Raw genomic sequence first — 17691 nt, 5'->3', positions numbered from 1 at the left:
AATCAAATCCTCAAGCCGACTCAGCAAATTGTGAATCAAATCCTCAAACCGACTCCACAAATGATGAATCAAATATTTAAACCGACTAAACAAATGATGAATCAAATCCTCAAATTGACTCCGCAAATGATGAATCAAATATTTAAACCGACTAAACAAATGGTGAATCAAATCCTCAAATTGACTCCGCAAATGATGAATCAAATCCTCAAACCGACATTGTAATGTTTAAATGAAGTTTCAGCTCAAAATATCTAATGTTTTATAACTCTTTGTCTGCTGTTATAAACTAACCTAGAGCACCATCTGCTGTTAAACACTAACTTAGAGCGCCATCGGCTGTGAAAAAACTAACCTAAAGCACCATCTGCTTTTAAAACTCGCCAAGAGTGCCGTTTGCTGTTAAAAACTAGTCTAGATCGCCGTCTGCTGTTTAAAACTAGCCTAGAGCACCATCTGATTTTTAAAACTAACGTAGAGCAACATCTGCTGTTAAACGCTAACCTATGCACCATCTGCTGTGAAAAAACTAACCTAGAGCACCATCTGCTGTTAAAAACTAGTCTAGAGCGCCGTCTGCTGTTTAAAACTAGCCTAGAGCGCCATCTACTGTTAAAAACTAGTCTAGAGCACCATCTGCTGTTAAAAACTAGTCTAGAGCACTGTCTGCTGTTTAAAACTAGCCTAGAGCGCCATCTACTGTTAAAAACTAGTCTAGAGTGCCATCTGCTGTTAAAAACTAGTCTAGAGCGCTGTCTGCTGTTTAAAACTAGCCTAGAGCGCCATCTGCTGTTAAAAACTAGTCTAGAGCACCATCTGCTGTTAAAAACTAGTCTAGAGCGCTGTCTGCTGTTTAAAACTAGCCTAGAGCGTCATCTGCTGTTAAAAACTAGTCTAGAGCACCATCTGCTGTTAAAAACTAGTCTAGAGCGCAGTCTGCTGTTTAAAACTAGCCTAGAGCACCATCTACTGTTAAAAACTAGTCTAGAGCGCCGTCTGCTGTTTAAAACTAACCTAGACTGCCATCTGCTGTTAAACACTAACCTATAGCACCATCTGCTGTGAAAAAACTAGCCTAGAGCGCCGTCTGCTGTTAAAAACTAGTCTAGAGTGCCACCTGCTGTTTTAATCCAGCCTAGAGCTCCATCTGCTTTTAAAAACTAGTCTAGAGCGCTGTCTCAATTACTTTTTATTTAAAATGTGTCGTAATCCTGTTATTATCAGACTATTACTGTCCATCTTAACACAATGAACTCGTCTAAACCAGAAACACTCCACTTACTCGTCTTAATTAGGTTTGTGTTTACTTCGAGTCTGACATTCGCCAAATTAAGGTAATCAAACAGGCAGATAAGTGATGTCTTATTCCTCTTAATATCTGAATATTACTGTCCGGGTAAACACACTGAGTGTCATCTGTGAATGCTCCTCGACAGAGATCCCTCAATAGCCTCATTACTATTTCAGAAACACATTGCAGCACAATCGATACATTTCCATTAAGGTGATGGACGACTGTTTTTGGGTCTCAGCAGAATCACAGCGCGGCGTTTATGAGACACAGAAGTGTCATGACTAATGCGCGGCGCTGAGCTCATGTCTGTCTTCCTGGAATCTCTCAGCCCATTTAACTTCAGCCGATTATTCACATTCAGACACGCTGCAGAGCTATTATTTTCACGTTAAAGCTTTTGATGAATTCATGTGGCGATGGCGTATGTGCGAGCGCAGAATGGGGGAAGATGGCTACAGTAATTTTCCATCTCTTTGAGACGTTGAGAAGGCCCGCTCATCTCTCTCCGTCACTGACAATGCCAGACTCAATCTGCTATAATTCATCATTCATATTGACTTACAGGACTTCTCAGAGGACGCAAACCGCAGCCAAAGCAGGATCCAGTCCAGCAGATATGAATACCTGAATCCATAAAAAGACCAGGAAGCTTTAAAACATGGAAATGATATGCGTCTTGTGTGCTTTATTAATTAGAAAGGAAAGCAGACATGAGCTTTTTTTGAGTTTTTAACAGTCATTCAACACAAGAATCCTCTGAGAATCTTTTCAAACAGATGCAAATCACGCTCTGATTTTTATTTATTTTTTTGGTGGGTGTTTCCACATTTCAGCTTGTGAGATACTTCCTTCACCTAATTAATGTCAGCAGGAAAACATTCATTTATTACATTTTTATCAGCTTAGTCCCTTATTTATCAGGGGTTGCCACAGCGGACTGATCCGCCAACTATTCTGGCATATGTTTTAGGCAGCGGATGCTCATCCAGACAACCCAGTACTGGAAAACACCCAGACTACGGCTAAACCCGGCAGCTAGCTTTCTGCAACTCTCACATGGTCGCCCACTGAAGCTAAGAAGGGCTGCGTCCGGTCAGTACCTAGATGGGAGACCACATGGGAAAGCTAGGTTGCTGCCGGTAGTGGTGTTAGTGAGGCCAGCAGGAGGCGCCCAACCTGTGGTCTGTGTGGGTCCTAATGCCCCAGTATAGTGAAGGGGACTCCATACTGCTCAGTGAGCTCCATCTTTCGAATGAGACGTTAAACCAAGGTCCCGACTCTCTGTGGTCGTTAAAAATCCCAGGATGTCCTTCAAAAGAAATTCGAAAAAGCCAAATTTGCCCATTGGCCTCTGTCCATCATAGCTTCCTAACCCTCCCAATATCATAATTGGCTTCATCACTCTGTTTCCCCTCCACCAATCAGCTGGTGCGTGGTGTGCGGTCTGACGCAAAATGGCTGCCGTCGCGTCATCCAGGTGGATGCTGCACACTGGTGTTGGATGAGGTTCCCTTCTATGTGTAAAGCGCTTTGAGTGCCCAGAAAAGCGCTATATAAATGTAAGGAATTATTAATTTTGATGCAAGAAAACAGTGTGATTATAGCCCCTTTCGCACTGTAATGTGAAGTGACGCTGAGAAAAGAGGTGCGGACCCAAATGCAGGTTTACTGAGATAGAGAAGAATAGGCAAGCAACAGTCAAATCAGGAGCAAACAGATGTATACAGGCAATCCAGAATTGTAGTCAATAAGCAGGCGGATGGTTAAAGGCAGGCAGAAGACAGGAATAAACAAACAAAACAAAGCAAGGGTCTAAAACACGGAAGGCAAGGCAAGGAAAACGCATTGTAGTGTTCACAATACAGATAAACAAGACTCAGCTGCATGTGTGGGTTTGAGAGGTGTATATATAGTCTGTGTAACTAGTCCTAAAAAGCTTCAGCTGTGTCTGTTTGCAATCATGGGGAGTAAGGCCAGGTGTGTGAGTGATGCCGCTGGATTTATAATTCTTTTGCTGGCAGATTTTTAGTTCTCCAGTGATCTGCATGGGCTAGATCACTGGTGACTGTGATACACACAGTGATACCGGTAAATATCCGGAAAATTACTGGAACAACTTTACTGGTAAATAAAAATTTGTAAGTCATTTGTAAGTCGCTTTGGATAAAAGCGTCTGCTAAATGACTAAATGTAAATGTAAAAAAGAAAAGAAAAAAAAAGCGCTGTTCACACAGGGAAGAATGTTCTGGAATTTTTACGGAAAAAAACATTCACACATCCATTCCAAAATACCGGTAAATTCTGACATCAGTAGCCCCTTTCACACAGTGAGACTGATAAATATCCAGGAAATTACCGGAATGAGTTTACCGGTAAATTCAAAAAGCGCTGTTCACACTGGGAAGAGTGTTCCGGTATTTTTCTGGAAAAGACCGTTCACACATCCATTCCAAAATACCAGTAAATTCTGACATCACTAACCCGAAACGACCTTTAAACGACTGCGCTTGTACTTGCAAACACAGAACGGCTCTGGCTGATGGTACATATTATGTGTGTGTGCTGGCGCTCTCCGGCTGCTTCACGTGCACATGCGGCAAAGCTTGAAGGTAAACAAACAGTGGTTTATCAAAAGCATTTTATCGAATACTTTTTCAATAATTGCATTAAGAAGGAACATAGAAACATTATCTGACTAACATCTAGCAGCTAAATGTGTCTGGAAAAATATTCAAAGGTTTTTTTTTTTATTAAACAGCGCGGATGAGAATGCGTCTGAATGATCTGATTGTCTGATTGACTGGAGTAGCTGCTCACGTCAGCACATTCTAATCATGAATGCGCTCTTTTCAACAATGTTCATTCTGCCTTCACACAGAGCTGCATTCCGGAAAATTACCGCTAAGGTTACAACTTCTCTTTATGGAAAATTGCTAGAATGAATTTATTGGTATTTTCAAAAAGGGCCTGTTCACACATGATTCCTTTGATTTGTCAGCTGCACATCCATGATGCAAATCTCCCATTCCACCACATCCCAAAGGTGCTCTATTGGATTGAGATCTGCTGACTTTGGAAGCCATTTGTATTATCATGTTCAAGAAACCAGTCTGAGATGATTCACGCTTAATCCTGCTGAAAGTAACCATCAGAAGATGGGCACACTGTGGTCAAAAAAGGATGGACATGGTCAGCAATACTCAGGTAGGCTGTGGCATCGACACAATGCTCAATTGGTACTAATGGGCCCAAAGTGTGTCAAGAAAATATCACCCACACCATTACATCACCACCAGCAGCCTGAACCGTTGGTACAAAGCAGGATTGATCCATGCTTTCATGTTGTTGATGCCACATTTTGACCCTACTATCCGGATGTAGCAGTAGAAATCGAGACTCATCAGACCAGGCAACGTTTTTCCAGTCTTCTATTGTCCAAATTTGGTAAGCCTGTGTGAATTGTAGCCTCAGTTTCCTGTTCTTTGCTGACAGGAGCGGCACCCGGTGTGGTCTTCTGATGCTGTAGCCCATCTGCCTCAAGGTTCGACGTGTTGTGCATTCTGCATTCTTTGGTTGTAACGACTGATTATTTGAGTTAATGTTACCTTTTTATCAGCTCGAACCAGTCTGGCCATTCTCCCGTCTGGCACCAACAACCATGCCACGTTCAAAGTCACTTAAATCACCTTTCTTCCACATTCTGATGCTCGGTTTATACTAATGCAGATTGTCTTGACCATGTCTACATGCCTAAATGCATTAGGTTGCTGCTATGTGATTGGCTGATTAGAAATGTGCATTAAAGAGTTGTTGGATTTGTACCTAATAAAGTGGCCGGTAAGAGTCCTTGGACAACAGTGGTTTGTATTTGGTAGCCAATGTAAAAAATATATATTTCTTAAAAGTATAAGAAATAAGACTTTTTTTCCTATAGAAATACTATAGAAGCAATGTACAAATGTCCTAGCTCCGATAAAAATAACAAAGAAAATAATTAAAAAAGAATTTTAAAAAAATAATAATTTTATCTTCAACTCTATATTTCTTTTTTTTCAGTAAAACATTTTCAGTTTTTATATAAATCTATGGTCCTTGGTGATTCATATAATGGTAGTCAATGGTTACCTGTTTTAGATTAAAAATAAACACATAGAAACAAGTTCAAATCAATAGCCATGGCTCCAGGCGACACACTGATGTCTTATGAAGCGAAACAATCGAATTAAACATTATTTACAATATTATTAGCTTTTAACTGTAAATGTTTTGTTTTGGTTTCAAATGTTTAGATTTTTTCTGGGTTAACTATCCTATTAAGCGATTCATTCTTTAATCTAAATGACTCTGAGATATATATTGGAGAGGACTACAAAATAGCAGCAAAATGCAGAATATGTATTACATTGTCAATGAAAAAGAGATATGAGAGAGAGAAAAAAATAAAGAACATGATAAAAACTTGAGGGTAAGACATTTAAGAAACAATAACAGTACATACATTAAAGTCATTACAAAATGAAATAGTTCTGTTTGCTTTCTTTTTTTTAGATAGTGAAATTAAATGTATATAATGACTAAATTCTTGCAAAAAAACAAACAAACAAAAAAACCTGGAAAATATGGTTTGGTATTAGTAAATTTGCATTTGTGGATATGGAATTTACAAATTTTTACAAAACAAGCATTTCTCTTAGTAGAGGCAGACTCATAATAACCAAAAAATAATTTATTTAAAAGTAACAGAAACATCTTGTTGTATATTATCATTAATAAATGAGCCAATATATTTCCAAAATTGTACAGCAAAATGAACATTTTACATCAATATTAGAATGAAACTTTTTCAAAAATTGTTTTATAGGATAAAATTTGTTGATCAATTTAAAGACAGTTCTCTGACCTTGTTGGTGAGGAAATATTTTAGTTGCAAAGACCATATTTTTTCCCATATCAAATCTCTATATAGTCACCCTCCTCTCTAAACCCCTGTCGAACAGGTTTAAGTGACGTCGTACGGGGGGCGTGGCGTCGCGCGTTCAGCGAGGAGACGCAAAGAACGTGGAGCAGCAGCTGGGAGCAGCGTGGACATGTGAGTACATCGAACTGACACTTTCACAACTATTAAATTACTTCTGACGAGCAGTTTTTAGCGTTTATGCCATTGTAAAGGCGCAACCGAGTTCGCAAAGGTTGAGCACAAAGTTGACAGTTTGTGTTTCAACTCCTTTAACACTCTTAATAGTTTGCGGATATTACTGCTTAAATTAGTTCATGAAGCAAAACAGTCAACGCTAGATAATAACATGACTAACGTTAGTTATGGTGTGTGTGTTCATCTTAGCGATAATAATAATGCAATTAGTCTATTACTATTGTTGCTGTATTGTTGTTAGTTCGGGTCCAACTGATATTAACAGATATACCATTTAATTTGAACTATTATCTAGTAAGTTTAGGATATTTATATCGTCAGTTAATGGTAGCCTAACTAAAAATCTCATTGGAATCATTTTGTCTCTCGCCATTCCTATAACCATAAACAAAAACTCTGATGTCTACTGTAATAAAAAATAAAAAAAAAAGTAAAATCATCACTAATTTATATGTAGTTGGAGGCAAAATTTTTAGTCGGCTCTCCTGTGAATATTTTAGTATTTTCAAATTTATCCCAAGTGCTGTTTTAATTACATTTTTTTAAACACAACAGCTTTAATAACAAAATTATTTCGCTTTTGCCACGATGACGGTTAATAATATGCTACTTGTAAGATTTAAAGGATTAACTAAGTAAATTAGGTTAACTTGGCAAGTGAATAGTGCTTTGTTTTAGGGGTTAACAATATTGACCTGAAGTTTAATTATTTTAGTTATTTGCTAACCTATAAGAAATTAGACTTCATACAGAAGAAACGTATAATAGCTAATACTGTAAAATAAATGCTCTTGTTCTGTTAAACACCACTTTGGATATACAGTGCTCAGTATAATATATGAGTACACCCTCACAAATTTCTTATTTAAGTTAATATTTAAAGAGATAGGACGCTTTTACAGTATTATGTTTGTGTATGAGCAATTTCATGAAAATGTCAACCTTGCCATGAGAAAAATCAAGTTTTCACCAAAAAACGGAAATAGTTTCTGGGGTTTTTTTGTGAGCAACTATTTTACAGTACTTTAAAAATACTCAAATATATGTCTCTGTCAATGTTTTCAAACTATTCCATTTGATTTACCAAAGCCACACAAGTGGCAATTTCACATCTGTCACATCCATAACGACACTTTTTCCTCATAAATTTGAAAATATCAAATAAAATAAAACCAATCATTTTTGTTCTATAGTGAGCCGACTCTTATCCTTTTGATTAGCATTGTTTCTTTTGGGTTGTGCAGTTTAATTCACAGAATTTCTACAAAGAATGTTGTATGCTGTAAACCTGCAGACTTTTTTCATCACATCCATAACGCATGTTTATTTTCCTCATTTAAATTACAAAACATGTCTACAGATTGATATTTTTCAGATCCCTTTACTTTGTGGTTAGTTGTTCTGCAAAATATAATCAGATGTTTCAATATAATGTAAAATTCACTTTCTATGCGAATTTATGTTTTGAGTTTTTACTGCAAATGTCACATCCATAACGCTGGGATTGCTCATATATAGGTTAAATTAGTCAGCACTAAATTCAACTCTGGAGCTAATCTAACAAAATAACTTATGATAATGGCCCAAAATTACTACACCCAAATTTATGTTTGGGAAAAAAATGTAAATAAACAAAATTCAAAGAGCAAAATTCAAGAGAAACCAAATACTTCTAAAAGTTAGGTGACTTATCTTACTTAATATTAACGTTTAACTAAAATAACTTGCTTTAAAACGTGTTTACAAACCAGCCTAACAAGTTGTTCTTGTATGAGGCCTGTAACAATCCTGAAAATCTCAAAAGCACATCTGAGTGCATGTACAGAAACAAGCGTCTCCTTATGTTGTTTCAACAAGTGTACTGCTGAGGAATGGTTTGCAACACTTTTAAAATACAATTATAATCATGGGCAAAGCAGTGGCGCAGTAGGTAGTGCTGTTGCTTCACAGCAAGAAGGTCGCTGGTTCGATCCTCAGCTCTGTTGCCTTTCTGTGCGGAGTTTGCACGTTCTCCATGTGTTCGCGTGGGTTTCCCCCACAGTCCAAAGACATGCGGTACAGGTGAATTGGGTAAACTAAATTGTCCGTAGTGTATGAGTGTGTGTGAATGTGTGTGTGGATGTTTCCCAGAGATGGGTTGCGGCTGAAAGGGCATCCGCTGCGTAAAAACATGCTGGATAAGTTGGCAGTTCATTCCGCTGTGGCGACCCCGGATTAATAAAGGTACTAAGCCGACAAGAAAATAAATGAATGAATTGTAATCATTTAATCCAGTGGTTCTCAAACTGTGGTAGGTGTACCTCTAGTGGTACGCAGGCTTCCTTCTAGTGGTACACGGAGGAAGCGCTGAATAATTAAAGAAAAAACATCATTTTAACCGTTTAACGTGTACGATAACACCACTGTGATCAGTAAACTGGTTTTAATAGGCTAACCTTTTATTTTAAATTTTCTAATGTATTCGCTCATTTGAAGATAATTTCCTCCCCATATTTGTAACGGTTGTTGGGAGCGTATGCCGTATTTATATATCCCAATGTTGACACGTGTAGTTTAATCACTTGCTTTTCTAACCCACAGTAAGCAGATCTTATTTCTCATTTAAATTTTTTAATCCAATTCGAATATTTAAAATACAAGTAAATGTTTAGATTTCAAAGATATACAAATAAGTCATATATACATGCAACTTATATTTCAAAATTTATCAACAATAGTTAATGAATGGGATGACAAAGTATAGCCTATATTTGTGAGGTCCAATTTCCAGGTTTTAATGAATACGCTACTTCATGATAATACTTTACATTTAACTACAACGGTGCCATTTTTAAACAACTTTAAAAAGCACATTTCAATAAAAAAAAAAATCAGTTTTATTTATTTTTTTACATAAAAGCAAACTACAGTGTTAATGTTCAAACTATTTATGATAGTTAAAGTGGCTGACAATAATAAATATTTATAATAATGGTAATTAATCTGCCTTGTTTTTGAACTGTGCAGAGCTTTAGCTGCTTAATTAAGCCTACTATACTACTGTATTTCAATACCAGTCATTATGCTGGTACGTGAAGAGACAATTTTTTTTCTGAGGTGGTGCTCGGTGAAAAAAGTTTGAGAACCACTGATTTAATCCATTTGAAATGCTGTTTAAATTATGGTGATGGCCAAACATGATGTCTGGCAAAGGAAAAATGATTTATTTGCCCTTTTTTAAATATAATATGATGATCTGTTGTTTCAGATTTTCCAAGTATACGTGGTAGGAGATTGCTTTATGGCTCAGTTGTTTAATTTGTGGTAATGCATATTGAGGAATGGCTACGAATCAAATACAAGCGATAGTTTATTAATATGAATAGCTAACGAATATGAATAATTGTCGTTTCATTGTACACTTTTTTTCCTTTTAGCTTTTTTCACTTATTTTTTAAAATAAAATTTAAACTCATATTTTTTAATGAACTTTTAATTAGTAAATACCTTAACCAAGTTTAATGTTTTTCTCTTCCCAATATAACATGCTTATTTATATTTTGATGATATTGTTAATCTTGTCGGGTCATTAAAAACAAATATTGTTCAAATGTCTTGTCTGGACATAATTTTTGGCCACTACTGGACTTAAAACTGGACTAAGATGCTTAAATGTTCTGACATTGTTCACTTTTGACTCTTTCTAGAGGTACTATATGCATTTGATCAGATCCGTTTTAAATACAGCACGTCTCTCACATACTTGGTTGAACAAATCAACCAAAATGCATCTTAATGAGCAGGGGGTCTTAGTTATAAAAGTAGTATTCACAAAATGGCAGCAGAAATGTGTCTGGTGCATATATAGAGAGAAGAGTGTTTTTACAGGTGGTTTGTCAAGCCCACTCAACTGCATGAAGCACACTTCAGAAATGTACAATGTTTGTCAAGAGATATCGAGTTATTGTAAGAAAATACATATGTTTAAAAGATTTTAAATTATTTGGAATTTGAAAAATTAGTCTGTCTATTACTAAAACTTCTTATAATTGTAATTTTATGTGTACTGATGAATGAATGATGCTATTTGTTTTTTCGTTAAGCTCACACCAGCTGTTTGTGTACTGTTAAAGGGATTGTTAACCCAAACCTGCAAATTCTGTCATCATTTACTCACCATTCACTTGTTCCAAACCTGTTTGAGTTTCCTGTAACCTGTAACCATTGACTTCCATAGCAGGAAAAACAAATACAATGGAAGTCAATGGTTACAGATCTCCAACATTCTTAGAAATATATTTTTTGTGTTCAACAGAAAGAAATAAAACAAGAGAGGGTAAATGATGCAGAGTTTACTTTTTACCTAAATGTAAACTTTGATTAGAGGACACTGGATGTATTTGTCAACTCTGCAAAACTAGAATACTTCTGTTGAACACAAAGGAATATATTTTGAAGAGAGCTGAAAACCTGTAACCATTGACTTCCATAGTATGTATTTGTCCTACTATGGTTGCAGGTTTCTAATGTTCTTCAAAACATTTTCATTTGTGTTTAACAGAATAAAGTAACTAATGGTTTGGAGCCACTTAATTTTAAAATAGGCAGGTATTTTGGGTGAACTATCACTTTAATCTTATCCAAGACACTTTTATAAAATAGATTTTTTAAAATCTCAGTTTGCTTCTTTCTTGGTAAAATAAATACTACAATGATAATGAATTCATTATTCAATTCAATTAAAAAACATTCAAATCTAGATTTAAAACACATCTGCTTTGCTGTGTCTAAACTGAATGAGCACTGTGCTGCGTCTGACAGGTCGCGCTATTATGTCTTTATTTTCTTTTCTTTTTTTATTCCTGTTTTAACACTTTTTAATGTTTTTAATATTTTTTATTCTATGTTGTTTTTATGTCTTATTTTACAGGGTTTCTGCAGGTTTCACCAAGTCAAATTTAAGACTTTTAAAGACCTTTTTAAGACCATGAAGAAAAAAAATTCAGACTTGTAAGGGGCCAAACACTAAGGACTTTTTTATGGCCCAACAGAATAAAAAAGTACTTGCCCCATCAAAAAAACTAATTCTAATCAGCTATTTCTTAGCTACATATTTTAAATCATGTCAAAAAAAAGCAGACCCTACTTTTATACATACTCATTTTTTTTTCAAGATAACTTCAAACGAAATCTTTCAAATCTAAATGTACACTAAAAAAAATATTCAAAGGTGATTCCTTGGATTTACTCAATTTTTTTTTACATTAAGTGGTTGTAAACAATTTATTTGGCCTGAATTTAAACAAACAAATTAAGTTGAACATTATTAAACTTTATTTGTTTGTTTAAATTCAACACAAATAAATTGTTTGCAACAGTTCTGCATGCAACACTTTTTCAGTGACGCACAACAGACTGTTATAATATTAGTTATGAATTGAGTTTTTCCATAAGTTTATTGAGGTGTATTGTTGGTGACTGAATCGATTGGGTAGCTTTACATAAGCAAAGAAAAAATAAGACCCATTTAAAATGATTTACGACCTACAAGACAATATTTCAGTCAATTTAAGACATTTTAGACCCTGCAGATACTGCAGAAGCACTTTGAATTGCCATTGTTTATGAAATGTGCTCTATAAATAAACTTTATTCATTCATTTTTTTTGGCTTAGTGCTGTATTTATCAGGGGTCGCCACATTGGATTGGATTGCCAACTATTTTAGCATATGTTTTACGCAGCAGATGCTGCAACCCAGTACTGGGAAACACCCATACACTCTCACATTCACACACTCATACACTATGGCCAATTTTTGTTTACCCAATTCACCTAAACCGCATGTCTTTGGAGTGTGGGGGACACCCGCGCCAACATGGGGAGAACATTCAAACTCCACACAGAAACGGCAACTGGCACAGCCGGGATTTGAACCAGCGACCTTTGCTGTGAGGCGACAGTGCTAACCACTGAGCCACCGTGCTGCCCAAATAAATAAACTTGCCTTAATAATAATAATAAAAATAATAATAATAATACATGCTCTTGTCTTGTAATTCCAGGGAGGACGTTCTGCTGTGGGTTGTGGGTGTGCTGTTACTCCTGTTCTGCACTCTGGATGTGTGGTATTACCTGCGGGCCGTGTTGGTGGTGACCAAAGCCTGGTTCCTCTCACCTGTGTTTGACGTGACCGGAGAGCAGACGGCCAGCGGACGCGTGGTTCTCAATGATATAGACCTGTGCCACATGAACAACGCTCGATACCTACGCGAGTGCGACTTTGCCAGATTGTCTTTGTACACCCGTAATGGAGTCTTTAAGGCTTTGAGGGCACTCGGGGCCACAGCGGTGGTCGGAGCAACTACCATCCGCTACAGACGGCCGCTATGTGTCGGCGAGGCGTTTGAGCTGCGCAGTCGAATCGTCAGCTGGGATGAGAAATCCTTTTACCTGGAGCAGCGCTTCGTGTCTTGTAAAGATGGGATGGTCTCGGCTGTTATGTTCTGCAAGCAGAATGTTCTGCGCAGCACTCCAGACAAGATCCTGCAATACCTGTGCAAGAGAAAGGTGAGCGGCTGTCAAACATTTATTACGTTGGACTGAAATATATATGGCTTATAGGGCTGCACAAATCCAAAATGTGTCATGATAATAGGCATGAGTCAGTGTAAGACTCTGACGGTGTGATAACCTTCTTTTTTACACTCACCGGCCACTTTATTAGGTACATCTGTCTGCTCGTTAACGCATATTTCTAATCTGCCTATTACTTGGCAGCAACTCAATGCATTTAGGCATGTAGACATGGTCAATACAATCTGCTGCAGATCTTAATCCAATAGAGCAGTTGTTCTCAAAGTGGGGGTCGGGACCCCTCGAGGGGTCGCGGGACAATGAAGAGGGGTCGCCTGGTGATTTTCAGAAATCTATTTATTTTTATTAAACCATAAGAATGACCATATTTTATCCATATCCTACTAATGAGAAAAAATAGACATTTTTAGTTACTCTATATGATATAGCTACTATAGTAGCTTATAGTTACTAATTCTGTTGGATTGCGACCCCTGGGGTAATTACATTGTATTAAAGACACAGCGATAGCGTCAGATGCAGCAGATTGATTTTGTAACACCAGGCATGGCTTTCTGGCCCATTTACAGCACTGACACACATAAAAAAATTAAACTAAGAATATACCTGGGTGTATTAGTGTGTGTGCGCCATTGCGTGCAAGGTTTCGGTATTTATAACCACCTCAGGATATTGGAATTCGCGAGTCTCTGGTATTGTCATTTTGGGGGTCGCAGGCTGAAATGTTTGGGAACCTCTGCAATAGAGCACCTTTGGCATGTGGTGGAATGGGAGAACAAATCTACAGCTGTGCGGTGCTATCATGTCAATATGGAGCAAAATCTCTGAGAGATATTTCCAGTACATTGTTGAATCTATGCCACAAAGGATTAAGGCAGTTCTGAAGGCAAAATAGGGTTCAGCTTGGTGTACCTAATAAAGTGGCCGGTGAGTGTATATGACTGGGTAAAAAACTTTTTTTTCTGTACTGAATTTTTTAAGAATCTTTAAGTAGTTGCTGTTTGGTGAACCCAGAGCAAAAAATAAACATTGATGCTGGAAGATGAGTAGAATTTCCACCAAGGTTTTCAGTCATTTTTGGTGTTTAAATCTAAAATGTTTGAACCTTAACATATTTATTTATTTTTATTTATTTTTTTTTTTAGATTTAATTAGCTTAGAAAAATATCTATTAGCTGTTTAGTTTGTGATCATTACATATATTTATTTTATTTGCTGATAAAATAGCATTTTACAAGTTGTTTCTGTTGTAAGAAATATTGTTATCGGAGTCTGTATTGCATGTCACATATTTTCCCAGTACTGCGCAGCCCTAATGGCTTGCATTTTTTTTCTTTTCTCAACTTTAATTTAAATGGTTTTAAATGTAATTTTTTCTTGTAAAAGTAGGATGTGTGCTTATTTTTTTCAGCCGTTTATTATTAATTTTAATTTTTTATTTTTTTGCTATAATATATTTTGATAATGATTTACAGACTAAAATGTAATTCAGTGTAATAATAGTTTAAATATCATTAATATATTTGTATGCATAATTTTAGCCATTTATTAGCAAGAGGTTTTTAGATCTTTAAATTGTCTATGATTACTTAGTATTTTATGTTTTAGTAACCACAGGGCAGAATAGGCTTTCATTTTTACATAAAAAATATCTGTTACATTAAATGATGGAACACCATATGACTCATGACATCTTATTTTCACGAAATATATTTTATACATTAGACGTGTGTGTATATGTATACACGAGTCTAATGTTTATACATATATATATATATATATATAAATATATAAATATATACACAAATATATACACAGTTGAAGTCAGAATTATTAGCCCCTCTTAAATTTTTTTTCTTCTTTTTTAAATATTTTCCAAATGATGTTTAACAGAGCAAAGAATTTTTCACAGTATGTCTGATAATATTTTTTCTTCTGGAGAAAGTCTTATTCGTTTTTTTCAGCTAGAATAAAAGCAGTTTGAAATTTTTTTAACACCATTTATGGACAAAATTATTAGCCCCTTTAAGCTAATTTTTTTTTCGATAGTCTACAGAACAAAACCACTGTTATACAATAACTTGCCTAATTACCCTAACCTGCCTAGTTAATCTAATTAACCCAGTTAAGCCTTTAAATGTCACTTTAAGCTGTATAGAAGTGTCATGAAAAATATCTAGTCAAATATTATTTACTGTCATCATGGCAAAGATAAAATAAATCCATTATTAGAAATGAGTTACTTAAACTATTATGTTTAGAAATATGTTGAAAAAAATCTTCTCTCTGTTAAACAAAAATTGGGGGAAAAATAAACAGAGGGGCTAATAATTGAGGGGGGCTAATAATTCTGACTTTAACTGTATGTATGTATATATATATATATATATATATATATATATATATATATATATATATATATATATATATATATATATATATATAACACAAATATTAAACACAATATCACACTCACATTGTTAGTTTGATGGCATAATTGTGTACATAAAAGAGAAAATCAAACACCCTTTGTCCCTTTGTATGAGGAACTACTGTCTTCCGCCATTCATTCACATCCACAGCTGATGGTCAAAACAGCAGAAACCGTTGCTTAAAAACACAACGTCACTTTAAAGCTAGTGTTTGAATTATTCATAATTTCTGAAGTGATGACAAAACAAGTTATTTTGCTCATGCTTTAGGATTATAAGGCTAAATGGCATGAATTTCCATCAGTCTACAGATATCTCACAGTATTTATCTGTTGAAAACAGGAGATCACAATAATTAACCCAGAAAAAGCCAAACCAAATCAAACACTAAAAGATTACTATGGTATAAATACAGCACTACACAATACAAAAGGGAGAGTTCGACTTGGAATGTGATTTACCTGTTTTATAAACATTTGATTAGGTGTACATTGAAATACAAAAAGAAAACAGTTTTTCTCCCCTGAGGACTTATTATGTGGTCTGGCGCCATCTTGTGGCTGCCGATCATCAATTTCTGCTACCACTGACTCACTGAATGTCTAAAATCTAAATAACTATGTGTGTGTAATATATATATATATATATATATATATATATATATATATATATATATATATATATATATATATATATATATATATATAAATTCAAATTTAAATTCAAAATATAATTGTTATATAATACAATATATATATTGTATTATATAACAATTATATTTTGAATTTAAATAATTTTTTTCTTGCTTTTACATTAATTTTACATTTGAATAGCAAAAATTACAAGTTTCAGTATTTTAAATGTGTTTAATCGCGATTATTCTTTTTAAAAAGGTGCGATTAATTAGTTAATTTTTTTTAATCGATTGACATGGCTTCAATTGTTTTGACCAAATCAAATTTTACAAGTGTGACTCCTAAGTTCACAAGCAAAATGTCTTCATTTACTCTCCTGCATGTTGTTCAGATTGGGTGTATATCCTCTAATTTACAAAAGTCTGACATTTATGAACTGCCTTTGTAGGTTGAAGTGCCCGAGTTTCCTGAAGACCTGCAGCACTGGATCAATTTCATCACGGCCAGCAGTAAAGCCCTGAGGGGGGAAAGTCAGCTCCATGATAAAAAGAGCCAATGAAGACTTGCTGCCTTTAAATGAACTCAAACACACTGCTTTACAAAACAGCAACATGCATTCAACTCTCAGGCGTTTGGACACTCCAGAGCACAATAATAATCTGACTTCTGCTGTAGTTCATAAACCTGGGTCATGCCATATTATGACTTGTGCAGATTGTAAGATTATGAATAGCCATGAATATATGCATAAAATCAATGCATGAACAAATGATTATTTTTATTTGCATTTCAGATTTAACAAAACAATAAAAGCAAAAATAAGAACAAATAATAATAATATATATTAAAATAAATATGACACATAATGCAAAATATACACATCAAAATATTTAATAATTCATTTAAATTAAAATATTAAGTGTATTTAATAATGTTAATAACATATAGTGATACAATTATTAATTAATTTACATTATTTTGCCTTTTTGGCGCAGTGAGTAGCACAATCGCCTCACAACAAGAAGGTCGCTGGTTTGAGCCCCAGCTGGGTAAGTTCGCATTTCTGTGTGTAGTTTGCATGTTCTCCTCGTGTTGGTGTGTGTTTCCTACGAGTGCTTTGGTTTCCCCCACAGTCCAAAGACATGTGCTATAGATGAATTGGGTAAGCTAAATCGGCTGTAGTGTTTGTGTGTGAATGAGTGTGTATGGGTGTTTCCCAGTGATGGGTTGCAGCTGGAAGGGCATCTGCTATGTAAAACATATGCTGGATAAGTTGGTGGGTCATTCTCCTGTGGCGACCCCAGATTAATAAAGGGACTAAGCCGAAAAGAAAATGAATGAATAGATGTGTGTGTGTGTGTGTGTGTGTGTGTGTGTGTGTGTGTGTGTGTGTGTGTGTGTGTGTGTGTGTGTGTGTGTGTGTTGGTGTGGGTGTGTGGGTGTGTGGGTGTGTGTGTGTGTGTGTGTGTGTGTGTGTGTGTGTGTGTGTGTGTGTGTGTGATGCTAAAATATTAATTATTATTATGCTAAAACGTATATAAAAATGTATGGCTTTTTACTTTTAGTATTTTTATGACTTCTTTTCAAGAAATTAGGTTTGGGT

At 35.5% G+C, this 17691-nt stretch overlaps 2 protein-coding genes across 3 annotated transcripts in view; one reads left to right on the top strand and one right to left on the bottom strand.

Annotated features, from left to right (window-relative positions):
* adcyap1r1a (ADCYAP receptor type Ia) overlaps nucleotides 1–17691 on the bottom strand; it is a 375079-nt gene that overhangs the window by 78920 nt on the left and 278468 nt on the right. The window lies entirely within an intron of this gene.
* them6 (thioesterase superfamily member 6) lies at nucleotides 6273–16961 on the top strand. Its single transcript, NM_001122704.2, is given in 3 exon segments — nucleotides 6273–6383; nucleotides 12490–12994; nucleotides 16537–16961. Coding segments are annotated over 3 exon segments (618 nt in total). The 5' UTR covers nucleotides 6273–6381; the 3' UTR covers nucleotides 16648–16961.

This window comes from Danio rerio, chromosome 2 (genome assembly GCF_052040795.2).
Source record: "Danio rerio strain M-AB ecotype USA chromosome 2, GRCz13ab, whole genome shotgun sequence".
Lineage (NCBI taxonomy): Eukaryota > Metazoa > Chordata > Actinopteri > Cypriniformes > Danionidae > Danio > Danio rerio.
Note: the sequence above shows the minus strand (reverse complement) of the source record. Positions and strands in the feature narration are given on the sequence as shown.